At 40.6% G+C, this 26,347-nt stretch overlaps 1 protein-coding gene across 4 annotated transcripts in view; it reads right to left on the bottom strand.

Annotated features, from left to right (window-relative positions):
• LOC115423512 (protein TANC2-like) overlaps nucleotides 1-26,347 on the bottom strand; it is a 93,609-nt gene that overhangs the window by 9,554 nt on the left and 57,708 nt on the right. For 3 of the 4 annotated variants that reach the window (XM_030140358.1, XM_030140359.1, XM_030140355.1), the window contains 18 exons: nucleotides 20,717-20,842; nucleotides 20,364-20,636; nucleotides 19,613-19,755; nucleotides 18,733-18,964; nucleotides 16,705-16,877; nucleotides 16,100-16,180; nucleotides 15,131-15,331; nucleotides 11,254-11,388; nucleotides 9,814-10,010; nucleotides 8,750-8,858; nucleotides 8,476-8,598; nucleotides 7,546-7,683; nucleotides 7,359-7,457; nucleotides 4,844-5,035; nucleotides 3,794-3,887; nucleotides 2,629-2,762; nucleotides 1,666-1,789; nucleotides 13-188 (listed from right to left, as the gene is read on the bottom strand). In XM_030140358.1, the coding sequence (XP_029996218.1) occupies nucleotides 13-188; nucleotides 1,666-1,789; nucleotides 2,629-2,762; nucleotides 3,794-3,887; nucleotides 4,844-5,035; nucleotides 7,359-7,457; nucleotides 7,546-7,683; nucleotides 8,476-8,598; nucleotides 8,750-8,858; nucleotides 9,814-10,010; nucleotides 11,254-11,388; nucleotides 15,131-15,331; nucleotides 16,100-16,180; nucleotides 16,705-16,877; nucleotides 18,733-18,964; nucleotides 19,613-19,755; nucleotides 20,364-20,636; nucleotides 20,717-20,842 (2,750 nt within the window). The remainder of the gene's footprint in view (nucleotides 1-12; nucleotides 189-1,665; nucleotides 1,790-2,628; nucleotides 2,763-3,793; nucleotides 3,888-4,843; nucleotides 5,036-7,358; nucleotides 7,458-7,545; nucleotides 7,684-8,475; nucleotides 8,599-8,749; nucleotides 8,859-9,813; nucleotides 10,011-11,253; nucleotides 11,389-15,130; nucleotides 15,332-16,099; nucleotides 16,181-16,704; nucleotides 16,878-18,732; nucleotides 18,965-19,612; nucleotides 19,756-20,363; nucleotides 20,637-20,716; nucleotides 20,843-26,347) is intronic. The other variant, XM_030140357.1, reaches the window with a different exon arrangement.

Raw genomic sequence — 26,347 nt, 5'->3', positions numbered from 1 at the left:
TGAGACACGCACCACTTCAGGGTCACCGCAGAACGCCGCCAGGTCCAGGGGCGTCCGTCCACTGCGGTCGGCGTGAGTTGTGGCCGCGCCTCTGTCCACCAGCTCTCGGACCAATGACAGCTGACCTTTGAGACACGCCCAGCTCAGAGCTGTTAGCCCCTCCCTGTCAGTCTGGTCCAGCGACGCCCCTGTAGACCAGGAGGTCAGAGGGAGGTCAGCATCAGGTCAACCCTGAACTATGTTACCAGTGAGGTGTATTTGCATGCACAGTCTAAGCACCGCAAAAACTAAATCTGACCAAGTGTGTTTGTCTCATTTCTAGTGCAAATATCTGATCACACGTAAAATCAGACAGAATTATACACACATCCCAGATGAGGTGTGGGCAGATATATGCTCATATGGTCACTAATTCTAGTTCGTGGAGAGAGTTCAAATGGAAAGTTGTCATAAGATTTTTCAGGACACTGGAGTTAATTTCAAAAATGAGCCCTCTGAATCCTAATATCCGTTGGCGAAATTGTGGGGCTCACTTAGGGAACCATACCCACATATTCTGGACGTGTCCAGAGATCAGACCTTTCTGGGATGATATATTTGTTGCTGTGAACACAGTTTTCAACCAAACATTTTCTCAAGATTTAAAGTTTGCTATTTTAGGTGTAATCCCAGAAAGTTTAGAGGGAAATAACCAAAAATACCTCTTGCGAATATTACTAACGGCAGCCATTAAATGCATCACTATTGAGTGGTTGAAACCTGAACCTCCAACATATAACAATTGGATTGAAAAAGTGAGGGAAATCTATCAGATGGAGTAAATTACATATGTACTTAGAATTCAGAGAGAGCTATTCACAAAGAGATGGAGTCCCATGATTAAGCTTTTAATGTAATAAGCATTCAGAAGTGGTTGTATACCTATGTATTATTTATATGTATGTATGTGTGTACATGTAATAATAATTTTATAAATATATATATATATATATATATATATATATATATATATATATATATATATATATATATATATATATATATATATATATATATATATATGATTATTATTATCATCATTAATTTTTTTTTTTAATCATTCGTGTTTCATTTGTGATTAATTGTAATCAATATCAACTGTAGATAAAGATTTCTTTTTAAAATGTATTTATTTTTTTCCCATGTGGGCCATATGGGGATGTGTGTTTATATATGTCAATGTCTGTAAAATGTTTTATATATTTGGATGAGCAAAACCAAATAAAAATTAAGTTAAAAAAAACAAAAAATCAGACAGAATCACCTACAGTGGAACTTTACACGGAGATAGAAGAACTGATTTATAGACAATAGATCTGGAAAATCTGAGTCCAAGAAATCTTTCCAAGATCATTTTCATTTTAGGGGTCACATACAATTTTTACCCCCATATTATTTTTGTACTTGCGGTGTTTTCGCACATGCTCACTACGTGGGTAACTTTGGCAGAGCACGCAGCTGCTGGTTTTAAACCTGTATTATTTTTACCCCCATTAACTGTGTAGTTTTGAATATCCAAATAAAGTGAAATTTACTAAAGTAAATGACAAATAAACAACAGGATTGTCCAGAAAAAGTTGTTCTTGATATTTCAGTGTGAAATCCCAAACCAGTGTTAGTTGTTACCGTGGTCCAACAGCAGCTGGGCCGTGGACACGTGTCCCTCGGAGGACGCCATCATCAGAGCAGAGCGCCCCTGCTGGTCCACACTGTTCACCTGGGCCCCGTGGTTCAGTAACAGCGCCACCACCTGGTCGACACACACACACTCAACACTTCACATCTGAGACCAACAGCAGTGTGTTTTTGTGATGTGTTAGTAGGGATGTAACGATTACTGGTATAACGATAAACCGTGGTAAAATTACAGACAGTTAGTATTACCGTTTAAATTCTAATTATCATGATAACCGTGTTTGATTACCACAGAAAACACCTATGTAAAGATCTGCTTTTATGTCAAATATTTGAGTATAGTTTTAATTTATTACAATTTTGATTTTATATACCTAATATTTGGAACCAATATTCACTTTTAAAGTCTTTGAAAACGTTTGTTAAGCATCTGTGTGTTACTGATGCAATAAATTATATGCATTTTTCAAATCAGATTTTATATATATATTTTTTGTGTTTTCTGTCCTTTTGTGTTGATGTAGTAGGTTAAAGCGAAAAAATAATAGGCAGATGATATAAATGAAGTTGTGCTGAAAAAACAGATCCCAAACATGTGTATAGTAAACATTTCTGTATATAGTATATAAAGGCAAAATCAAAAGGACTGAAAAACAGACAAAATAGGCTCAGACCACAAAGGGTTAATATTTGAACGTTTCTGCAACAGAAGGTACATTGTACCAATTAATTTATTTGTTTTGTTTTTTTTTAAATACAACTTGGTTAAATTATTTCAGTGTGTGTATTAGTACTTTTTGAACATTTTGAGCACAATTTCAACAATACCGTGATAATAATGATAACCGTGATAATTCTGGTCACAATAACCGTGATATGAAATTTTCATATTGTTACATCCCTATGTGTTAGCGATGGTGTGTGTGTGTGTGTGTGTGTGTGTGATGAGCGTACCTGCCAGTGACCTCGTTTGACCCCGCTGAACAGTGGAGCCACGCCCCTCCGGTTGGCTTTGTCCACAGACGCTCCCTGGTCCAACAGAAGTCTGCACACAGACAAGCGGCCGCTTCCTGCCGCCGCCGTCAGAGCTGTTACACACACACACACACACACACACACACACACACACACACACACACACACACACACGAGTCATCAGAAGACCACAGGTTCTGCAGGTTTCATATACAGATGACTTTACTGTCATTCCAGGACACGTGCAAAAGAAACAGTATGATAACATTTCACTGCAAGAGCCTCGAAAACACAACTGAAAAAACAAATACAGTTGTCAAATATCAAATATATGTTTAAAAAAGTGCTGTTTTAAAGGTCTAAAATCTGTTTAAAAATCTATAAAAGAGTTTAATTTTGAGTGTCTTTCATTCCCCTGTGGCTGTTTGACAATGATGATGTTATTGGCTCTGGTCAGACAGTGTTTGTGTCCCATGTCCAGAATAAAGGGAAGAGCCTGTATTTGTGTAATATATGGACCGTACCTGTCTAATATATGGACTGTACCTGTCTAATATATGGACCGTACCTGTCTAATATATGGACTGTCTAATATATGAACCGTACCTGTCTAATATATGGACAATACCTGTGTGATATATGGACTGTACCTGTCTAATATATGGACCGTACCTGTCTAATATATGGACTGTCTAATATATGAACCGTACCTGTCTAATATATGGACAATACCTGTGTAATATATGGACTGTACCTGTCTAATATATGGACCGTACCTGTCTAATATATGGACTGTCTAATATATGAACCGTACCTGTCTAATATATGGACAATACCTGTCTAATATATGGACAGTATCTGTCTAACATATGGAGTGTACCTGTCTAATATATGGACAGTATCTGTCTAACATATGGAGCGTACCTGTCTAATATATGGACAGTATCTGTCTAACATATGGAGCGTACCTGTCTAATATATGGACAGTATCTGTCTAACATATGGAGCGTACCTGTCTAATATATGGACAGTATCTGTCTAATATATGGAGCGTACCTGTCTAATATATGGACAGTATCTGTCTAACATATGGAGCGTACCTGTCTAATATATGGACAGTATCTGTCTAATATATGGAGCGTACCTGTCTCTCCCCACAGACTGTCACATGTGTTGATCTCAGGTCTCTCCTCCTCTTCATCATCTTCCTCTGGAAGATCCAGCAGGTATGAAACAATCTGCAACAAACAGTCATTATAACCACAAACCTTTCATATTATACACCTTTCATATTATACACCCCATCATAAACATATATGAAAGGGTACACCACCAGTGTGTGTGTGTGTGTGTGTGTGTATCCATTATGTACCTCAATGTGTGTGTGTGTGTGTGTGTGTATCCGGTGTGTACCTCAGTGTGTGTGTGTGTATGTGTGTGTACATGCATTATGTGTGTACCTCAGTGTGTGTGTGTGTTTGTGTATGTGAGTGTGTGTGCATTATGTGTGTACCTCAGTGTGTGTATGTGTGTGTATCTGGTGTGTACCTCAGTGTGTGTGTGTGTGCATTATGTGTGCACCTCGGTGTGTGTGTATTATGTGTGTACCTCAGTGTGTGAGTGTGTGTGTGTATCCGGTGTGTACCTCGGTGTGTGTGTGTGTGTGTATCCGGTGTGTGCCTCAGTGTGTGTACATGTGTGTGCATTATGTGTGTACCTCGGTGTGTGTATGTGTGTATGTGTGTGTGTGTGTGTGCATTATGTGTGTACCTCGGTGTGTGTGTATTATGTGTGTACTTCAGTGTATGTGTGTGTGTGTATCTGGTGTGTACCATGGTGTGTGTGTGTGCATTATGTGTGTACCTCGGTGTGTGTATGTGTGTGTGTGTGTGCATTATGTGTGTACCTCGGTGTGCGTGTATTATGTGTGTACTTCAGTGTATGTGTGTGGGTGTATCTGGTGTGTACCATGGTGTGTGTGTATGTGTGTGCATTATGTGTGTACCTTGGTGTGTATATGTATGTGTGTGTGTATCTGGTGCGTACCTCAGTGTATGTATGTGTGTGTGTATCTGGTGCGTACCTCAGTGTATGTATGTGTGTGTGTATCTGGTGCGTACCTCAGTGTATGTATGTGTGTGTGTATCTGGGGTGTACCTCAGTGTATGTATGTGTGTGTGTATCTGGGGTGTACCTCAGTGTGGCCCATGCTGGCCCCTGCCGTCACTGCCTGCTGGACTGCCTGACTCCTCGTCGCCCCCCTCTGGCTGCCGCAGCAGGTGCAGCTCCAGTCCACTCTCTTCAACAGGAAACGCATCACCTCCTGTTGTCCACGCTGAGCGGCGTGCACCAGCACACAGCGTCCTGAGGCGTCCACGTGACCCACCTAAGTCCACCAGGACACACAGGGACATGGACGACAGACTGTTTATTCCCTTTGGTGAAGAGTTCAGGCCAAAGGAGCTCTTAAAACCAATAATCAGGAAGAATATCAATACATTAAAGGTGTTGATTGTTCATATATAACAATGGGAATTCAAAGGACGACAACAATACAACTGACTTTGTTTAATTATCTTAACCCTTAGGGGTCCATGGTCACGGCCCCCCATTTTCAACACATCGTAGCGTCGGAAGTCCATCGCATAGACCACTGGGGATAACTGCATTTGGAAGTGTGGACTTGAACCACTCTCCCACATTTTATTTGATGTTGATAGAGCAAATACAACTGGAGATATGACAGTTTGAACTCAGAACAAACAAATGTGAATAAAAGTATTAAAATGAGGTGGGGGGGAGTGTTATATTTCTGACCATATCGACATCATTTTTTGTCCTTTTTCAAAATGGAAAAAACTGTCTGAATCTGCAGATTCTAATCCACAGACTGCATTAGTATTACAGGTAAGAGTGAGAATGACCCCCACCTGAACCGGATAAGGAAACCAGGAACGACGGGGGGCAGGGTGGGGGGGATGAGAAAACTGAAGAAAATGCCTCTGTATAGATACACTTTTGTATTAAATATTTGAGTATAGTTTTGATTTTTGATTTTACACTACTGGTCAAAAATTTTAGCACATCCCTATTTTTCCAGTTTTGTATTGAAATTCCAGCAGTTCCACTTCAATGAACAGCTTGAAATGGTACAAAGGTAAGCGGTGAACTGCCAGAGGTAAAAAAAAAAAAAAAGGTAAGGTTAAACAAAACTGAAAAATAATGTACATTTCATAATAATACAAAAAGTCGAACAAGAAATGGGTTAACAACTTAAAGCAGTTCTTCGGCAATGGAGGTTGATCAAGCCTCGAAAGTTGGTGCTACCAATTCGTCCAGATGTTCCAATGTGTGTGAATTCCTTCCAAACCCCTGTATCTGCAGAAAAGGAGTGTTGAACACACTCTGGTACCATACAGTTGGGAGCATTATTTGAACAGTGTTGTACTGCAGAAAGTAGTGTGTTACTATAAAAATGGAAAAGAGGAAAAGGCAATTAACCAGAGAAGAGAGACAGAGCATCAGAAGACTGAAAAATGTAGTTCTGTCCTACAGAGAAATGTCCAAGAAAGTCCAGGTGTCAGTCAGTCCAGTTTCCTTCACCATCCAAAGGCACTCAGAAACTGGACTGGAAATGCAGACAGGAAAAGGTCTGGAAGAACCAAACACACAACAGAATCAGAAGACAAGTTTATGACAGTCAACAGCTGGAGTGAGAGGAGACTGACAGGACAACAGCTGAAAGCACAGAGAAGATAGTGGAGGAGGAAGCAAGTCTGAGTTTCATCTGTGAAGAGAAGACTTCCAGTTGCAGGTTTGATGGGTCCAGTTGCAGCAGAAAGCCATTGCTGAGACTTCAGAATAAGAAAAAGAGGTCTGCCTAGGCCATGAAACAGCACCAGTGGACTACTGAAGACTGGAAGAAGGTGTTATGGACTGAGGAATCCAAATTTGAAATCTTCAGTTCATCCCGCAGAACTTCTGTACCCTGTCAAGTAGGTGAAAGGATGGTTCCTCAGTGTGTGACATCAACCGTCAAACATGGAGAAGGAAGTGTGATGGTCTGGGGCTGTTTTGCTGGATCCAGGGTCGGTGACTTGTACACAGTGAAAGGCATCCTGAACCCAAACGGCTCCCACAGCATTCTGCAGCTATGCCATGCACTACCCTCTGGGATTTGCCTAGTTGGTCAGGAGTTCATACTACAGCAAGAGAATGACCCAAAACAGAAGTCCAAGCTCTGCCAGAACTACCTTAAGAAAAAAGAACAAGATGGTACACTTGAAAACATGGGGTGTCCAGCACAGTGTCCAGACTTAAACCCCATGGAGCTGGTTTGGGATGAACTGGACAGAAGAGTGAAAGCAAAGACACCTACAAGTGCAACGCATTTATGGAACTACTGCAACAGAGTTGGGAAGAACTTTCTGAAGAATATTTGATTTCCATCATGGAAAGAATACAACGAGTGTGTTCAACTGTTGTATCTGCCAAAGGTGGACACTTTGAGGAGTCCAAAGTTTAGAATACATTTCGGTTTCTAAATTGATTCCATGATTTTTTTAACTTCAATTGTTTATTTGTTCTATGCTTTAATTTCAGAGTACACTGAGACATTCAACTGCATCATTTTCAATGAAATTCTAGAAAAGTTGGGGTACTTTTGACCAGTAGTGTACACAGTCACACACTCAGTATTCAGCACCAACCTTGGCTCTGCGCTGACTCAGCATGGTGACAATATCCAAATGTCCAGCAGCAGCGGCAAATCCCAGTGCAGTTATCCCATCATGTGACTGAGCGTCCACCTACGAGTATCAAACAAAAACCACCTGATGAGACTCAACGTTTCAGTCAAATCAACTGCGATGTTTTCTAAAGGTCAAGCTCTCCGACCTGAGCTCCGTGGTCGAGCAGCAGCGCCACGGCGTCGCTGTGTCCCAGGTGGGCGTGGACGCACAGCAGGGGGGCGTTGTTGAGAACGTCACTGCGGTAGTTCACGTCAGCCCCGCCCATAATCAACAACCTGCTCACCTGCACAGGTAGGAAGAAAAACACAGCTGCTGTTGATGAGTGGATACTGGAGGAGTAGAGTGTGGTCCTGAAAGAGTCTGGTCCTGAAAGAGTCTGGTCCTGGTCAGAACCATCCCTTTGATCGGACTTCCTATTAACAGTTTGTCATTAGACGTTTGTTGTTTGTGAACTTTGACCCAGAGGAACAGACAAAAACAGTAGAACAGACAAGAACAATAGAACAGAAGAACAGACAAGAATGGTGGAACAGTAGAACAGACAAGAACAGACCAGAACAGTAGAACAGTAGAACAGACCAGAACAGAAGAACACACCAGAACAGCAGAAAAGTAGAACAGGCAAGAACAGTAGAACAATAGAACAAACCAGAACAGTAGAACAGTAGAACAGACCAGAACAGACCAGAACAGTAGAACAGACCAGAACAATAGAACAGACCAGAACAGACCAGAACAGTAGAACAGACCAGAACAGACCAGAACAGTAGAACAGACCAGAACAGACCAGAACAGTAGAACAGACCAGAACAGAACAGAAGAACAGTAGAACAGACCAGAACAGTAGAACAGTAGAACAGACCAGAACAGACCAGAACAGTAGAACAGACCAGAACAATAGAACAGACCAGAACAGACCAGAACAGTAGAACAGACCAGAACAGTAGAACAGACCAGAACAGAACAGAAGAACAGTAGAACAGACCAGAACAGACCAGAACAGTAGAACAGACCAGAACAGTAGAACAGACCAGAACAGTGGAACAGTAGAACAGCCTGTCTTTTAAAGGTGTACCTTAATATTGGGGGTGTACAGATTGCGCAGAGCTGACAGTGCAGGGCTCAGACTCTGTGTACTGTAGGACAGCCACAGCCCCTGGAGAACGGAGGAGGAAACCCCAAGCTTCTTACTCAGACCCTGGAGAAGAACAGACACAGACAGGTGTGTAAACACTAGTGTGTGGTTGTGTCCAGGTGTGTGTGTGTGTGTGTGTGTGTGTGGGGGGGGGGGGGTTGTGTCCAAGGGTGTGTGTGTGTGTGTGTGTGTGTGTGTGTGTGTGTGTGTGTACCTTGTAGATGTGTGCCTTCAGGATGTGATGTCCCAGCTCTAGTGTCTCCTGTCGTTTCAGTCTTCCCTCTTGTCTGCACAGCCAGAAGGCCAGGAGAGTATGGCCACTCCTGAACACACACACACACACACACACACACACACACACACACACACAAAAAGAGTCCAATGACATCTATAAACCTATAACCAAACTGCCAACTGAAACAAACACACTCAGATTTATAATGTTTGTGTTAAAGGTTCAACGTTTAAAGAAGTGATGGTTCCAATGGAGAGAAGTCCAAATATAGACATGTTCTGCTTTATTGTCCTTGTCTCTTCTGTTGGTTGTGTTGACCCTGACGTCGTGTGCATCACAATAAGTGTTTAACAGCAGAGAAATGAAGGAAATGAAGCTTTGATTCAGGACAATTATAATCAAATCATTTTTTCAGCTCTAATGTCAACACAGAGCTGCATCTGATGGCATTTCTGTCAACTTCATGTAATGTATTAAAAATTAGCATGTTAGCTGCTTTGCTAGCTGATAGTTCAATGCAAAACAGCTAGCATTAGCTAATGCAGTGGAGTTATGCTAATGGGTTGTTATATAACTCCCAGTATGTCCTAATATCCTTTTAATGGTCTGCTTCTTAACCACAACCACACTCACATTGTTTGTCAGGGAAAATATGCTCCTTTCAGCCTCAGAAGAATGACTCAGCTAGAGGCAACTGTCAAACACACAGCGATATACAACATCAAATCCTACTAATACAGCTGAAATCTAATGAATACAGCGACGGATTAGAAAAGGAGCAGCAACAGACACTTATTCGAAGGTCCAAATATAGCCAATAAAACCACAATGACTCTAGAAAAACAGTCATGACTAGAGACGCTTCCATTTATTTAAACCAACTGGAGCCTTTAAGTTTTAATCACTTCATCCTTAAGTCCAAGATTCAGGAGGTTGTTTTCATGAGAACTGGTCGAACTGGTCAAACTGGTTGACCGACGACACGAAAACCAATGGGTCCAATGTGGTCCAGATAAAGGGATCTGGTCTCCATCAGTGTTTACCTGGGGTCACAGAGGAAGCGGTCGTCCTGGCCCTCCTCCCTCCACACCAGCCACTCTCTGAAGGAGGCGTGCTTCAGCATCCTGGTACCATCGCTTCGCCACAGCAAGAAAGGGGACAGCTGTTCCAGGCGCTGCGCAAACTCCGCCCACTGCAGCGCTCCTCCAATCACAGCACCCGCATTCACCACCTCAAACAGCTGGAAGATGATGGGACCACAGCGGTTAGGGTGGGTGGGTGGTGGGGGTGTTAGTGGGTGTTGGTGGGTGTTGATGGGTGGTGGTGGGTGTTGGTAGGTGTCGGTGGGTGGTAGGTGTTAGTGGGTGTCGGTGGGTGTCAGTGGTACCTGCTAGTCGGTCAGTGGGTGTTAGTGGGTGCTGATGGGTGTTAGTGGGTGTCAGGTGGTATTAGTGGGTGTCGGTGGGTGTTAATGGGTGTCGGTTGGTGTTAGTGGGTGTTGGTGGGTGTTAGTGGGTGTTGGTGGGTGTTGGTGGGTGTTGGTGGGTGTTAGTGGGTGTTGGGTGGTATTAGTGGGTGTCGGTGGGTGTTAATGGGTGTCGGTTGGTGTTAGTGGGTGTTGGTGGGTGTTAGTGGGTGTCGGTGGGTGTCAATGTGTGGTGCGTGTCGGTAGGTGTCAGTGGGTGTTGGTGGTTGTTGGTAGGTGTTGGTGGGTGATAGTGGGTGTTGGTGGGTGTTAGTGGGTGTCGGTGGGTGTCAATGTGTGGTAGGTGTCGGTGGGTGTTAGTGGGTGTTGGTGGTTGTTGGTAGGTGTTGGTGGGTGATAGTGGGTGTTTGTGGGTGTCGGTGAGGTGTTGGTGGGTGTTAGTGGGTGTCGGTGGGTGTTAGCGGGTGTCGGTGGGTGTTAGCGGGTGTTGGTGGGTGTTAGTGGGTGTCGGTGGGTGTCAATGTGTGGTGGGTGTCAGTAGGTATTGGTGGGTGTTGGTGGGTGTCAGTGTGTGGTGGGTGTCGGTAGGTGTTGGTGGTACCTGCTGGTCGGTTAGTGGGTGTCAGTGGGTGTTGGTGGTACCTGCTGGTTGGTAAGTGGATGTGTCAGTGGGTGTTAGTGGGTGGTACTTGCTGGTCGGTCAGTGGGTGTTAGTGGGTGTCAGAAGGTGTTGGTGGTACCTGCTGGTCGGTCAGTGGGTGTCAGTGGGTGTTGGTGGTACCTGCTGGTCGGTCAGTGGGTGTCAGTGGGTGTTGGTGGTACCTGCTGGTCGGTCAGTGGGTGTCAGTGGGTGTTGGTGGTACCTGCTGGTCGGTCAGTGGGTGTTAGTGGGTGTTGGTGGTACCTGCTGGTCGGTCAGTGGGTGTTAGTGGGTGTCAGTGGGTGTTGGTGGTACCTGCTGGTCGGTCAGTGGGTGTTAGTGGGTGTCAGTGGGTGTTGGTGGTACCTGCTGGTCGGTCAGTGGGTGTTAGTGGGTGTCAGTGGGTGTTGGTGGTACCTGCTGGTCAGTCAGTGGGTGCAGAGATGCCACCGTCACATTGAGCAGAGGCAGAACTCTCTGGAAAGACGACTGTGTGGGGAACCTGATGTTGAGCTGTAAAAGGTAGACCTCCGCCAGACTGACAGGAACCACCTGGACAAATGGACACAGACAGTGACTGGTACACACTGGAACTACACGACTACATACACATGTGAATAAGTAACTGAGTAAATGAGTAACTAATGGGTCAGTTTGGATTCCTTACAGTGGGGGGGGGGGGGGGGGGGGGGTACTGCCACTTTAAAAGGACACTCTTTAAAATGATCCAGTCAGTGGTATTGTGTGTGTTATATTTAGAATATTTTCACTGCCAGACGTCCTTGTATGACGGGAAACTGAAGCCCTGAAGCACTTTTCAAAACTACTGAACTTCTTTCACAAGAAACATTTCATTTTCCTTCGTGGAACAGTAACTGGTCCATCACTGCCCCCTCCTGGACTGAAAACCACTGTTTCTGTAAAGGGAGTCTGGCAAATTTGGAAGGGAACAAATTAACAGCATCAGGTCCTGTTCATAAAGGGCTGTCACATAAAAAAACCCCTAAATATAGAATAGAATAGAATAGCCTTTATTGTGTTTGTGCTACTCCAGTCAGTGCAACAATATTAATAAAACACCAGTACTACAGAAATAAGAACAGAGTGAATATAAAATTACAAAAACTAAAAAAAAAAAAAAAGAAATTGCAATTTTAGTTTTACAAAGTAACACAAGAATTGACCTAAGTAAAATAAAAAAATAAAAATGGACAAAATATGAATAGACAGAATATACAGTATATGACAGTATGTATATGTATGGACCAAGTCTATATAGAAATAGTGCATTTATATTTTGATAAATATTGAATAAATATTGTGTTGTTATTGCAGAACAGAAGATTATTGCAGGATGTAACTGAATATAAGTGACCTGTTGTGTTTCGGAGGGTCTGCTGCTGCTTCCATACAGGTACTCATGTGTTCTTCCTCTAAATGCAGTTTCATTAAATGTGCAGGTGCCTCATACAACATGTGTTAAAAAAAGAATCCAAATGAACCCTTAAACTCCACCTGCTTTAACTCTGATCCTACTGATGGGCTACACTTTTACTTTCTGTCAGATCTCACAGGTGCTTTATTCAAAATATACATGAGTTTTCCACTGTATTTGACATTATATCATGTACGTATGCTTTGTGTTTGTATAAATGTAATGTAATTGGTTTCTAAACTGACACTCTGACATAGACATAGACATAGAAGTATTAAACATAGATGTATTAGACATAGATATATTAAATATAGAGGTATTAAATACAGACATATTAGACATAGATGTATTAAATATACAAATACAGGGTGGGGAAGCAAAATTTACAATGAACATTTAGTTGTTTTTCTCAGCAGGCACTATGTCAATTGTTTTGAAACCAAACATATATTGATGTCATAATCATACCTAACACTATTATCCATACCTTTTCAGAAACTTTTGCCCATATGAGTAATCAGGAAAGCAAACGTCAAAGAGTGTGTGATTTACTGAATGCACTCGTCACACCAAAGGAGATTTCAAAAATAGTTGCAGTGTCCATAAAGACTGTTTATAATGGAAAGAAGAGAATGACTATGAGCAAAACTATTACCAGAAAGTCTGGAAGATACTATTAACTCTTTCCCCGCCAGAGCATTTTCCAGTGAGTTGGTAGCCAGCGCCAGCCGTTTTGGTCATTTTCACTAATCTTTGGAGGCTCACTGAAAATGTTGTGTTAGGAGTATGTGAACACTGAATACATCAAAAGAAAGAACAGAACTTCAACTTTTAAACACAAAAAACTATTTTATTCTATCTTTATTCGTTCGTGAGATATAAACATTTGAATATTGGTCATTTTCAGGAAAAAACTGAATTTTGAGCAAAAAGCTGAGAAAATTGCATTTTTTTCAAAGATATTGATTTTCAAGAGAAAACTGATTTCCTATTTACATTTTTGACTCTTTCTTATTCACCAACAGTAACACTATCTTCAAAATCACAAAATAAAATAATAATAACAGCAATAATAGTAACAAACAGCTCTAAGATATCCCATCATTCCACAAAATGTTAGGGGAATCCACACCAAACTTTAGACCGAACATCTTGTAAAGCACAAGGTTCCTTCTAAACTTTGCACATTTACATACATCAGTTATAAGTCTAACACATAGTAGTTTAGCTTTTGGATATAAACACCTCAATATTCCTCATTTTCAAGAAAAAAAGAAACAAATGCACTAAATACTGTAGATTTCTGGCCTTTGGCTGCACCAGGTCCTCCTGTTGGACCAGCTGCTGTGTTTGATCTGTAAATAATTCTATGGACATCTAGTTATTTATCTCTGTATGAATATATGTATTTATTTATTTCATACAAAAGCCAAATCCAAAAGTGTCTTCCATGTGTCCTGCTGACATTCTACAGCTGAATATGTTCTGTGTCCTCAGTCTGAATCTGAACTCACTCTAACAGATGCAGACTAGCTTTCCTTTGTCTTGTCCCATGTCTGTATGTCTGTCTTCTCCTTGAATGTCCACTAGAAATGTCTCTTTTCTCTTCCTCCTGTCTGTCATTTTCTCCGTGTTGCTCTGTGCCCCCGCCCCCCCCCACCCGCACCTCCGTGTCGGACCTGAGCCGCTCCTTGTTTCCCGTGTTCCGTGTCCGTCTCCCTGACCTTCTATTTCTCCGTTCCTGTCTCTAAATGGTTCTTCTGTAGCTCCATCATATATTGAATTGTCAGACTCTGTCTCCATAATCATCTTTAAGGCTTTTGAAACTGCGCGCGGTTCCTGCAGTCTTCATTTCCTCATTCAGTGACTGCCGCTGGATGCGTTGCCATGGGATACGGAGACTCCAGTGCAAAAACGTTAAACCCGGCCCGTCATTTTTCTGAAAAAGCTGCTTAATTGTTTGTTTTTGGACTAAGGAAAGTAATTCACATGATCCACAACACCTCCAACTACAGTATAACAGTGAAAACACGGATTGACGGAATATCTCGTCAATGGCGGGGAAAGAGTTAAAGAAGAATGGGAGAAGTTGTCACCCCAATATTTGAGGAACACTTGTGCAAGTTTCAGGAAGCGTGTGAAGGCAGTTATTGAGAAAGAAGGAGGACACATAGAATAAAAACATTTTCTATTATGGACATTTTCTTGTGGCAAATAAATTCTCATGACTTTCAATAAACTAATTGGTCATACACTGTCTTTCAATCCTTGCCTCAAAATATTGTAAATTTTGCTTCCCCACCCTGTATTACATATAGATATATTAAATATAGACGTATTAGACATAGATATATTAAGTATTGATGTATTAGACATAGATATATTAAATATAGAAGTATTAGACATAGATATATTTAATATAGATGTATTAGACATAGATATATTAAATATAGATGTATTAGACATAGATATATTAAATATAGATGTATTAAATACAGACGTATTAGAGATAGATGTATTAAATATAGATGTATTAAACATAGATATATTAAATATAGATGTATTAGATATAGATGTATTAAATATACATATATTACATATAGATGTATTAAATATAGACATATTAGACATAGATATATTAAAAATAGATGTATTAGACATAGATATATTAAATATAGATGTATTAATCATAGATGTATTAAACATAGATATAGTAACCATAGATACACTAAATATACGTAGATGTATTAAATGCAGATGTATTTGACATAGGTGTATTAAATAAAGATGTCCTCATGTTCTCACACCTATTACACTGATTCCATGGACAGACTTCAATGGACCTGTCTCTGGCCTCACCTTAAAGCTGGAGCTCTTCAGGACCAGGTACCCTCCTTGGATCAGGTCCAGGGTCAGTTTCAGGTACAGGTATGATCCTCTGCTCAGACTCTTCAGGTGGCTGATCAGTTTGGACAGGGCGCTGTTGTCCAGGCGACCGTTACTCAGAGACACGTTACTCTGGATCTCAGCACTGGTGTGGATACGATGCATCAGGTAACCCTGGACAAACAGACAGACAAGCAGAAAGACAGACAGACAGACGGACAGACAAACAGACAGACGGACAGACAGACAGACAAACAGAAGGACAGACAGGTCAGTAAGACAAACAGACAGACGGACAGACAGACAGACAGACGGACAGACAGACAAACAGAAGGACAGACAGGTCAGTAAGACAGACGGAGAGACGGAGAGACAAACAGACAGACGGACAGACAGACAGACAGACGGACAGACAAACAGACAGACGGACAGACAGACAGACGGACAGACAGACAGACAAACAGAAAGACAGACAGGTCAGTAAGACAGGGAGACAGACAAACGGACAGACAGGTCAGTATGACAAGCAGACAGGCGGACAGACAGGCGGACAGACAGACAGGCAGATAGACGGATAGACAAACAGATGGATAGACAGACAGACAGGTCAATAAGACAGGGAGACAGACGGACAGACAAGCAGAAAGACAGACAGACAGACAGACAAACAGAAGGACAGACAGGTCAGTAAGAAAGAGAGATAGACGGACAGACAGGCAGAAAGACTGATGGACAGACAGGTCAGTAAGACAGGGAGACAGACAGACAGGTAGATGGGCAGACAGACAGACAGACAGGTAGCTAGGCAGACAGACAGACAGATAGACAGAAAGGTAGCTAGGCAGACAGACAGACAGATAGACAGACAGACAGACAGGTAGATGGGCAGACAGACAGACAGACAGACAGACAGACAGGCCGACAGGCAGACAGGTGTGTTACCTGCAGGTCCTGGTCTATGGCGCTGTTCTCTTCCATTCTGTCCAGTGATATGTGGTGGAAGGGCAGACAGTGGGTGATGTCCTGGGGACACAACAGAGGCTGTTAGAGCTATAAAATACAAACCTCAGCTGCATCAGTCCCACATTACAGTTTTAGTTCATTTCTTAGCACCTCAGGAAAAAAGTCAAATATAGACAAATACATAAAAAGAGTTGAATATAAGTGGACACTGACACATTGTAACTGTTCTTTTATAAGGGATTAGAATGATAAATATGAACTGACAAAAACAGATGTGACAATAAAACATGCAAATTGAAAAATGGACGTGATGAATTACAAACAAATGTTATTTATTTGGATCAAACTCTCACTGATGTAATAAAAACAAAGCCATGTTTCATGACTGTTCATTTTCTTGCATTCCTTACTCATAACTCACTATTGACAGTTAGTTTCTCCCAGTAGACTCTGGGACAGAAGTAAAAAGTATTAAATAAAGTATATATTTTTTTTATTACTATTGCTGCTCTGGATGAGAGTCACTTCTGGGTCCACTGTATCGGACTGGTCCTGGGGACAGACTGGAGGCCTACTTTATTTACCTGCTGACCGGTCCGGACGGTGGTAATGACCTTCAACCACGAGGGGAACTTCTGGATGTTTCGGGTCAGGAAGGAAGTGAGCGTGTCGCCATAGTCCGGCCGGTGGAACTCCGCCTCGTTCAGCCCGTCAATCAACACAATAAGCCCCGTCCTCTCCGTGTGTATCTTCCTCTCTGGAGAAAAGCAGCTCAGATTAGTGGTGTTTTGGGTCCAGGGTCACTTCTGTCCTGATCCACGGTCAGACAGTTTAAGAACACTTTACATATTGCAGGCAATAATGATTAGAGGTGTTAGAAAATATCATTTCTGCAATAGATTGTGATATTTCATTTCACAATACTGTATCGACATTAAAAAGTACTGTGCCGATATTTTTAGGTATTTATTCAAAAGCAGATATGGCAGAGGTTCATTTTTGTTTTTCTTTATTGTTTATATCTTATTTATTATTATTTAACACTGTTTTATTAAATAATGGTTATTTGAATCATCCTAAAAGCACTTTTTACTGTCTGAGAGGCAGATGTTTGGTCCTTTGGTGGGACTGAACTAAAATCATGTTCTGATGTTAGTTCTGAACTAAAAGAATATAAACATTTGAACAGGATCTTAAACTGTAATATCTGTAAAACATAACTTAAGTTTGAACACAGGAACATTTTGTGATTTAGCATTAGATCCTGCTGTGATCAAATAAAAATGTGTTTAGTATTTGTGCATATTTCAGGTGTAATTCAATTCTTCCAGGAAATAATCATGTTTAAAAAAGAAACAATCAAAAAATTTGCCCTTTTAACAGTATCATGATATATCGTATCGTGATCTTAGTATTGTGATTTGTATCGTATTGCCAGATTCTTGCCGATACACAGGCCCAATGATGATAAACTGTCCTTTGTTTTTAAAGAAACACACCAGCGCATGGACTTCTATCAGAGGCAACCGAGTTTTAATGTCGACAGGACATTTATAAAGATGCTTTATTGAGCCAGTTCAAAAATAAAAATAAAATCAAAAACAGACTCCAGGGTTTTGTGAAGGTGCGCAACAGAATCACAGGAGTCAGAACTCTGAAAAGGCCCGGTCAGTAATGAAAGACCCCGCCCACTCTCTATGGGCGGAGTTTAAGTTGCTTCAGTCTGGTCGAAAATTCACTTTCAAGGTGCTGGAGACTTTCGTGACCAATTTTTCATCAAATCTGTCAAACCTCAGTCATATCCTCAGTATCACGAATCTATAAGTCTGTCTGTCATTACTCACCTGAATCTCTTGCATTACGGTGAACAGTTTCTTAGTGCCATCCACCAGAAACAAATTGTGTGTTTACATCCAGAGCCGGGAGGGAACTCGGACATCTTCGGAATTTTGTCGCGACGTGCATTGTGGGAAAGGGAGGTTCGTGCAGCCACCTGCAGCGGCAGCGTGACCATATGATATTATATGGATGAAACAAACACGCGGAAACGTCTGAAACACGGAAACGGCTGGAGGAATATGCATATCTGGAAGGGAGTTCCTGCCATTTTCGCGTTGTATCTTTAGCAGCTACCGCTGTCAGGAGGCTGCATGAGCCTCCATTTCCCACAGTGCATGTCGTGACAAAATTCCGAAGATGCCCGAGTTACCTCCTGGCTCTGGATGTAAACACACAGTTTGTTTCTGGTGGATGGCACTAAGAAATTGTTCACCGTAATGCAAGAGATTCAGGTGAGTAATGACAGACAGACTTACAGATTCATGATACTGAGGATATGACTGAGGTTTGACAGATCTGATGAAAAATTGGTCACGAAAGTCTCCAGCACCTTTAACCATGTAACAGGACCAATAGAAAGAAGACCGCCTGCGACTCTCAGGTTCCTGAATACTGTGTGATTTCTGTTTTTGTATTTATATATGTATGTGTATGTATATATGTATATATGTATCTGTCATTTGGTGTGGATATATGTACTAGTGGCTGTTCAATAATATCCCTCTGGGGGATGATAAAGTCCATCGAGCCTTGACTCTGGTTCATGTTCATACCTCTGTAGAGGCTGTTGAGGGGGTCCAGGATGCCTTTCTGGAGGGCGGAGTTTGGGTCCTGGATGCAGGACCGCAGACTCAGCAGACTTTGCAGCTGCGGCGTCTGGTGGAGCAGCTCCCGATACGACGACAGCTGAGGACTGTCACTGAGAATGGCCGCCATGTTGTGGACAAACTCAGGAACCAGACAGGTGTGAGAGTTATCAGCCTGACAGAAATGATAAGAGACCACCTGTAGGAACACACAGGAAGTACATGAGTTTAGACACGATAGGAGACCAGCATGAAAGTGGTCTGGGTCAGATTTAAGACCGCATATGAAAGTGGTCTGGGTCAGATTTAGGACCACATATGAAAGTGGTCTGGGTCAGATTTAGGACCGCATATGAAAGTGGTCTGGGTCAGATTTAGGACCGCATATGAAAGTGGTCTGGGCCAGATTTAGGACCACATATGAAAGTGGTCTGGGTCAGATGTAGGACCGCATATGAAAGTGGTCTGGGTCAGATTTAGGACCGCATATGAAAGTGGTCTGGGCCAGATTTAGGACCACATATGAAAGTGGTCTGGGTCAGATTTAGGACCACATATGAAAGTGGTCTGGGCCAGATGTAGGACCGCACATGAAAGTGGTCTGGGTCAGATTAGTGCTGTTCAAACTGTCTGTAATAGATCAGATACAGGTCCCATATGGACAAAAAAATCGGATTTGGGCCACATTTACCTGCATCTGAACGAAGCCTTAGGGCTAAAATGCTTCAATGCCCTTAGATGAGGGCAGAATTCAGTGATCTGATGATGATGATGATGATGATGACGATGCTGCATACACACATTTATAGGAGCCACCTCCACATACAGATGAAGTGAGGGGTTGTACCTGAGCTGCCAGCCTCCTCAGCGCCTCCTCCTGCCTCCTCCTCATCTCTGGAGTCCCTGGACAGCTCCCCTCTCCTCCTCCTTCTTCTCCTCCTCCTTCTCCTCTTCCCATGGAATTGGATGAAAAAGACAAACCTTCTGGATCTGGAATGACAATCACAGACCTCATCAGAATGCAGCGTCCAGACGTCCAGATGAAAACTTAAAGCCAGGACACATCATTGTGAGTTGTACTCCAGAGTGGGTTGGCCTGCCCTGTCCACTAGGAGGCTGGGACACTGGTACACCTTTATTTACAAGGCCAAAATTGGGCTACTGCCTCCCTACATCTGTAGTTTAACGACAAGAAGTATAGAATCTTACTGTCTGCGATCGAATGAGCATTTGTTCCTCTTTGTGCCATTCGCCCATACGGAGCTGGGTAAAAGGGCATTTGTGTACTCTGCTCCTTGCTCATGGAATATGCCGCTAAGAGACTGGAAATTGACTGAACTGATCTCTCTGAGTGCTTTTAAATCCAAACTCAAAGTGCTAGAGAATAACTCAATGACTTGTACGTGTTTTACATAGGTTGACTGGTCCTGTAAATTATTCTGTGTTGTAACTGTATGTTGTAACTATGTGTTGTGCTGCCTCTTGGCCAGGACTCCCTTGGAAAAGAGGTTCTTAATCTCAATGGGATTTTCTTCCTGGTTAAATAAAGGTTAAATTAAAAAAAAAAAAAAAAAGCTGTTTCTTTTCCTCATCCTTACGTTTGACCGCAGCCTGGTTACTGCCCGCGCTGTTCGGCCACATGCGGCTTCCATGACAACTGAGAGCCACCAGGCGGGCGATGATGGCCGTTTTGCCGAAGCCCATGTTCCCAACGATCACCACACCCCGACTGATCGCTGGGTCATCGCTGCGGAGACAGGTGTCCACTTCCTGGAAAAGCCACTCCCTGCCCGTAAACAGCCAATCAGACGACAGGCCGGGAATCTCGAAGTGGAGAGGCTTCAGGTTGAGGGACGGAGTAAAACGCACTGCTGCACGAGATGAGGTCAGAGATTGGTGTTATTATCTGTGTGTGTGTGTGTGTGTGTGTGTGTGTGCGTGTGTGCTTTACCTCTGTGGTCTGGTTGACTACGATTCCCAGAATTCTGTCTGGGCATTCTGAGGGAGGTCCTTGAAGGGGCGTGTCTCTGCTGTTCATCCAGGTAGGCCAGGTCTTCAAGGTGGGCAGAACTGGTGGCTGACAAATAAAAACAAGTCCTGTTTAATTTCACCATGTCCTAAGACCTCCTAAGTCCATTTTTGGTCATAAAATGATTCTATTGGTCCGTCTTCACGCTGGTCTGATGGTTTTAGAAACATTTAACCAATGAAAAGTGTTGAAAATGGCTCGTGACTACATCTCTTAACTCACAGGTGTCAAACATGCGGCCCAGGGGCCAAATCTGGCCCCCCAAAGGGTCCAGTCCGATCCTTGGGATGAATTTGTGAAATGCAAAAATTACACTGAAGATATTAACAATCCTTTTAGTTCAGGTCCCACATTCAGACCAATTCAGTCTAAAGGGGGTCAGACCAGTAAAATACAATCATAATAACATATAAATATTGACAACTCCAAATGTTTCTCTTCATAGACGTAAATATTTTCATGTATTTACACTAAAACAAAGCATAGTTCTGCAAAAAATGTGAATAACCTGAAATGTCATAAGAGAAGTAAGTACAGTTTTAACAATATTCTGCCTGTTACTAAATGTTTTATGTGTTTGTAGATCCACTGTGATCTGTAAGTTATAATGTACATGTGTAAATGATAAACTGAGGCAGAATATTGTTAAAACTACACTTATTTTTTCAGTTTGTTCATGTTATTCACATCTTTTGAAAGGATAGTTTGCAGATGTAAACCTTTTCATAATGTAAATTAAATTTTTTTGCTCTAAAACATAGAGAAAATTTTGGAGTTGACATTATTTATATATTATTATGTCATTATTTTACTGGTCCGGCCCACTTCAGATCAAATTTAGCTGAATCTGGCCCCTGAACTAAAATAAGTTTGACACCCCTGTCTTAACTCCATTCATTTATCTGGAATATATATCATTATTCCAGTTTCCTGAAAAATGACCGTTTTGGACAGAAGAGGGTTCCCTGAACAGCAACAATATTTAATGTTAAAGCACTTTGAGGCCAACATCTGTATAAAATAAGAACTTTGATGAAGTATTGAGAAAAAAAAAATTTTTTTTGGTCAGACATAGAATATAGTCCCATGAAGTCATTTTAGAGACAGATGCCCCAAGCCCCGCCTCCTGTGGGTGTGGTTTATATGACTGTTTTTCAGACAAAAATGTATTACAGTCAGTACAGACTGTTTTTGTTTTCTATTAAACAGCACATTAGTATTTAAACATCACCATGGTGTTTGCATCCCTAAAACATTAGACTTATGCACATTTTAGTTGAGAAACTTAAATAGTAATTGACCAAACATACAGTAGACCCTCAAATTGCACAAATATAACTTGTGCATAAAAATTTACCTAATGGAAAAATGACAATTTTGTCAAAACTCAATTTTCAATTAAACATTTTTGCGCTGGCAAGAGGTAGTTTTTCAGGCGTAGCGCAACTGGTATATCACACAAAGCTGCAATGGAAAGACCTTTTTCTGCAACTAGAGTCATGTAAATAAAACAAACAAACAAAAAAAAAAAAAACATGTTGACAGACGTTACAACAAGAGAAGAAAAAGAATTTTAAAAGAAACATGTGTACACACTAATGAATAATTTTTAAAGTTAGTATGGAATAGAGGGGTAATATATATAATAATAATGAATATCAAGGTCAAGGTCAAGGTGAACTTTATTATCCCCGAGGGGCAATTTGTTCTACAGCCAGCAGTATCACAAGGACAACAAACCAACAATAAATAGTCCATTAAAGACAATAGCACCAACATTACAAAGAGTTATTCAGCAGAACAATGGCTGCCAGAACCAAAGAATTCCTAATCCTATTTGTCCTACATTTAGAACACTGTATCTGCGACCTGATGGAAGTAACCTGAACTCATCATAAAGGGGATGACTGGGATCATCCAGGACTGACTGAGCCTTCTTCAGAGTCCGCCTCTGGTCCAACACAGTCAGGTCAGTGAGTGTGGTGACAGCAATTCTGCTGCACACTTTAGTGATGCCCTGCAACCTGTTCCTGTTTTTAAGGGTAAGCAGCCCATACCAGCTGATAAAAGAAAAGGTCAACACAGACTCAATAAAAAAAGAATAACACATTTTCATAAAAGTGTTATCCACTTTGAAACTGCAAAACTTACACTAAAAATACATCCTCTGATGAGCTTTTTCACATACAGCATCCACCTGAGACTCAAAGTTAGCCTGAGGTCCAGCACCGTTCCAAGACATTTATACTTCTGAACCACCTCAACAGCCTGGCCATTAATGATGACAGGAGAGAAGACTGTAGGATTCTTCCTAAAATCTACAATCATCTCTTTGGATATACAGTATCTGTAAATCAACACAATATTTACGTTCGTCACCATGTTAATGGAATGACTTCTTGTGTTATCTTGCGATAATAAATAAAACAAATCATCGCATTTGTGATTTAATGGAAAAACAGACATTACACACTTCTGTTTAGTTTATATCTTTAAAGTTTTGCGCAGACGTCCAATGGAAAAGAGACTAGTGAGTGTTGGTGAAAGTCTGTGGCTGTGATAAAACTGACATAATTGTGTGTGTTGTGTTTTAATTTGGTAAATGTATTTTAAGACAAGAGTCACAGAAACGAACAGTCACTTGTATTCAGATGTTGATACTCCCAGTCTGCAAAAAACATTGTACACACACACACGCACGCACGCACACACACACACAGCACCAGTGTCTGTGGGTCTTTCCAGTCTTTTTCAGACTGTGTACAGACTCACACATGTTTCAGGCGATACAGAAGATCTAAACGGTCACATGTGTCGGTAAAACTCCATTTTGGGTTTTCCATGTATTGTTCGTGGAGTGAAGAGGATCCTGTCCAGTGAGGACAGCGTCTGTCTGATGCTAACGCTAACAAAGCTTGGACACGTGTGTGAAAGTTCAAAACAGATCCACTCAGATCAAAACTGACCAAAACTCACCAATACTTTGATCCAATCGATCCAGACACAATCCTCTAACGCCACAGAACACAGCAGTGAATGAGCCTCACATCCTGTCACTGAGTGTGTGTGTGTGTGTTCTGAGTAACGTCATACATGTCATTTCCTTCCTTTTCCAAAGTGTTGATGGTTTTAGTTTTTATGAGTAAAATGAAGAGGAAAGAGATGATGAAATGGAAACTACTGACTTTACATTGACTTTGTTTGAGGTTAAATCAAACACTGGTGAAACTGAATAAACTGAAAAAACAGTGTTTGATTTTTATACTACATATGTTAAATAAAACCTTTTATCACAGAAGAAAATGAATTCAATTACAACGACACTAAGTTAAGGAAAATATCAAATCTATTCACTCAACCAGAAAAGAGCAGAAAGTAGATCCAAGTAAACAAGGAGACAGTCACATATGAACAGAACTGACTCCAGATCAGTTTTACATCATAAGGAACATTTATTCTATTATAGAAACATCCAAAAGGCCAATGTGAGGGTGGATTTGGAATGTATGGACTTTAATATGGATGTTGTGCACTGTAAAAAAAAAAAAAAAAAAAAAAAAAAAAGGTAAAAAAAACCCCAAACAGTATTATACAAGCAGCAGGGGTGCCAAAAAATACTGTTAACTAACGGAAAATAACCATCTCATAAAAATACAGGAATTTTCCATAATTAAAGTACAGTTTTTTGACCTAACTTTACATGAGATTTTGCTTTTTTTTTTTTTTTTACTTTTTAATGTTTAATAAAGAATATTTACATTTATTATTCATATTAAAACAATATATACCTATAAACATATATATAAATAATTTTCCATGAGACTCAGTTGTACAATCCACTGATAAAAACTGTATTTGGACAGTTTATCAGTGCTTATACATGTTATACATTCACAAAAATACATTTATTCAACATTTTTGTTGTGAAACCTCCTGTAATTACACAAGATATTTGTCAATTAACAAGCAAGCCTGGTTAAACTGACAGAACAAATACTTCTTTTACGGTTAATTGTCAGTAATTTTATCTTGTTTTATTATAATGTTTTTACACTATTAAACTTTAACCCTTTCATGGATAGTGGTCACTACAGTGGACAGTTATTCAAAACTGTTTTATATTTATGGGTTTTGTTGTTTTACTGTAACTTAGCTGTTCTTGATAAACCTGATCTGCAGTAACATGTTTAAGAGTAAATCAGTTGTTAATTGTTAGACTTTTTTTTTTGCATATTATCTCCATGAAGTGAGTAATAACTAGTATTAGAATATGTTAAAATGTGATAAGCAGCATTAAAAATGTTTTTATTTTGTTGTTTTCATATTACTTTCTGATATTGGCATTTAAACACATTTCTTTACTTAAACATATAATGCATGGACATTTTTGTAACTCAATGGAGAAAAAAAACACAAACAAAAAAAACTCAATTGCATTGTTTTTTTCATGTCCAAGGAGGAATAAAAACACTCAAGAAAAAAATTTTGACCAAGGTTCTCGTAATTCATGCATGAAAGGGTTAAATTTACAGTTTAATGCATAAACAGAAAATAAATATTTGTGAAATTACGACACATTTGCAAATGTATTTTAACTGTATTTTTCTGTGAAAAAAGAAAAAAATTCTTTTGAAAAATTGAAATTTTTTTGGTTATTTGCAGTTTTTTCGTGTTGTTTTACATTTGATGTGTAAAATCACAGTCTATTTTTGTCATTTTATTGATATTTTCCTATATCTTAAAAATAAAGGAAAAATCTGTAAAATAAACAGTGAAAATTCTGTTAAATTACAGATTTTTTTTTTTCCATTGCGTGTGCTCTAATTGACTGACAAACGCTGCAGCGCCTCAGAAAACACACAACATCTGCCCATCTGTGTACGTGCACAGCAGACAGACCAACAGACAAAACATTATCAACACCACAGAGCCTCTGTCCTTTAACCCACAAACACACCCATGTCTGATTTTACACCTGCAGAGGTACAGGTACAGCTGCAGCAGAGGGAAACCGATTCATTAGGATGCTGTTGTAAAGACACCGAAGACAAATGTTACTGTCATTCAGTCTCTGAAACTGGTGAAGGTGAAAAAGACCAAAACACCATACCACAGTTTTAGTGTAGAAAGACAGACTACTGGAGCTTTACCTTATTTGAATAGAATTACAACTGTGAAACAAATATCCCAAAATTCTATAAATGTTATGGGTGGTTTCATCAACTGGTTTAATCCTTTGGTCATTTTCTCAAAATCTTGGGTGTATTTAAAGTGAAATGTGCTGTATTTTTGTGACAAGAAAAACAAACAAAACAAAAATGTAGTTTTTTTCAGTTGAGAGAACAGGTGAAGTTAAAACAAGTGAGAAATGTTGCTGATTAAGTTAACTTAAGATAAGATAGGATAAGATAAGACAAGATAAGATAAGATAGAAAAAGATAAGTCTTTTTTGTCATTACACCAACATCAGTGCATTAGGCAGAAATGGAGGAACAGGTTGTGTTAAAAAAAACAAAACAGGGTGTGGAATATTTCAGCAGGCGTAAAAGCATA

This window comes from Sphaeramia orbicularis, chromosome 8 (assembly GCF_902148855.1).
Source record: "Sphaeramia orbicularis chromosome 8, fSphaOr1.1, whole genome shotgun sequence".
Taxonomy (NCBI): Eukaryota; Metazoa; Chordata; class Actinopteri; order Kurtiformes; family Apogonidae; genus Sphaeramia; species Sphaeramia orbicularis.
Note: the sequence above shows the minus strand (reverse complement) of the source record. Positions and strands in the feature narration are given on the sequence as shown.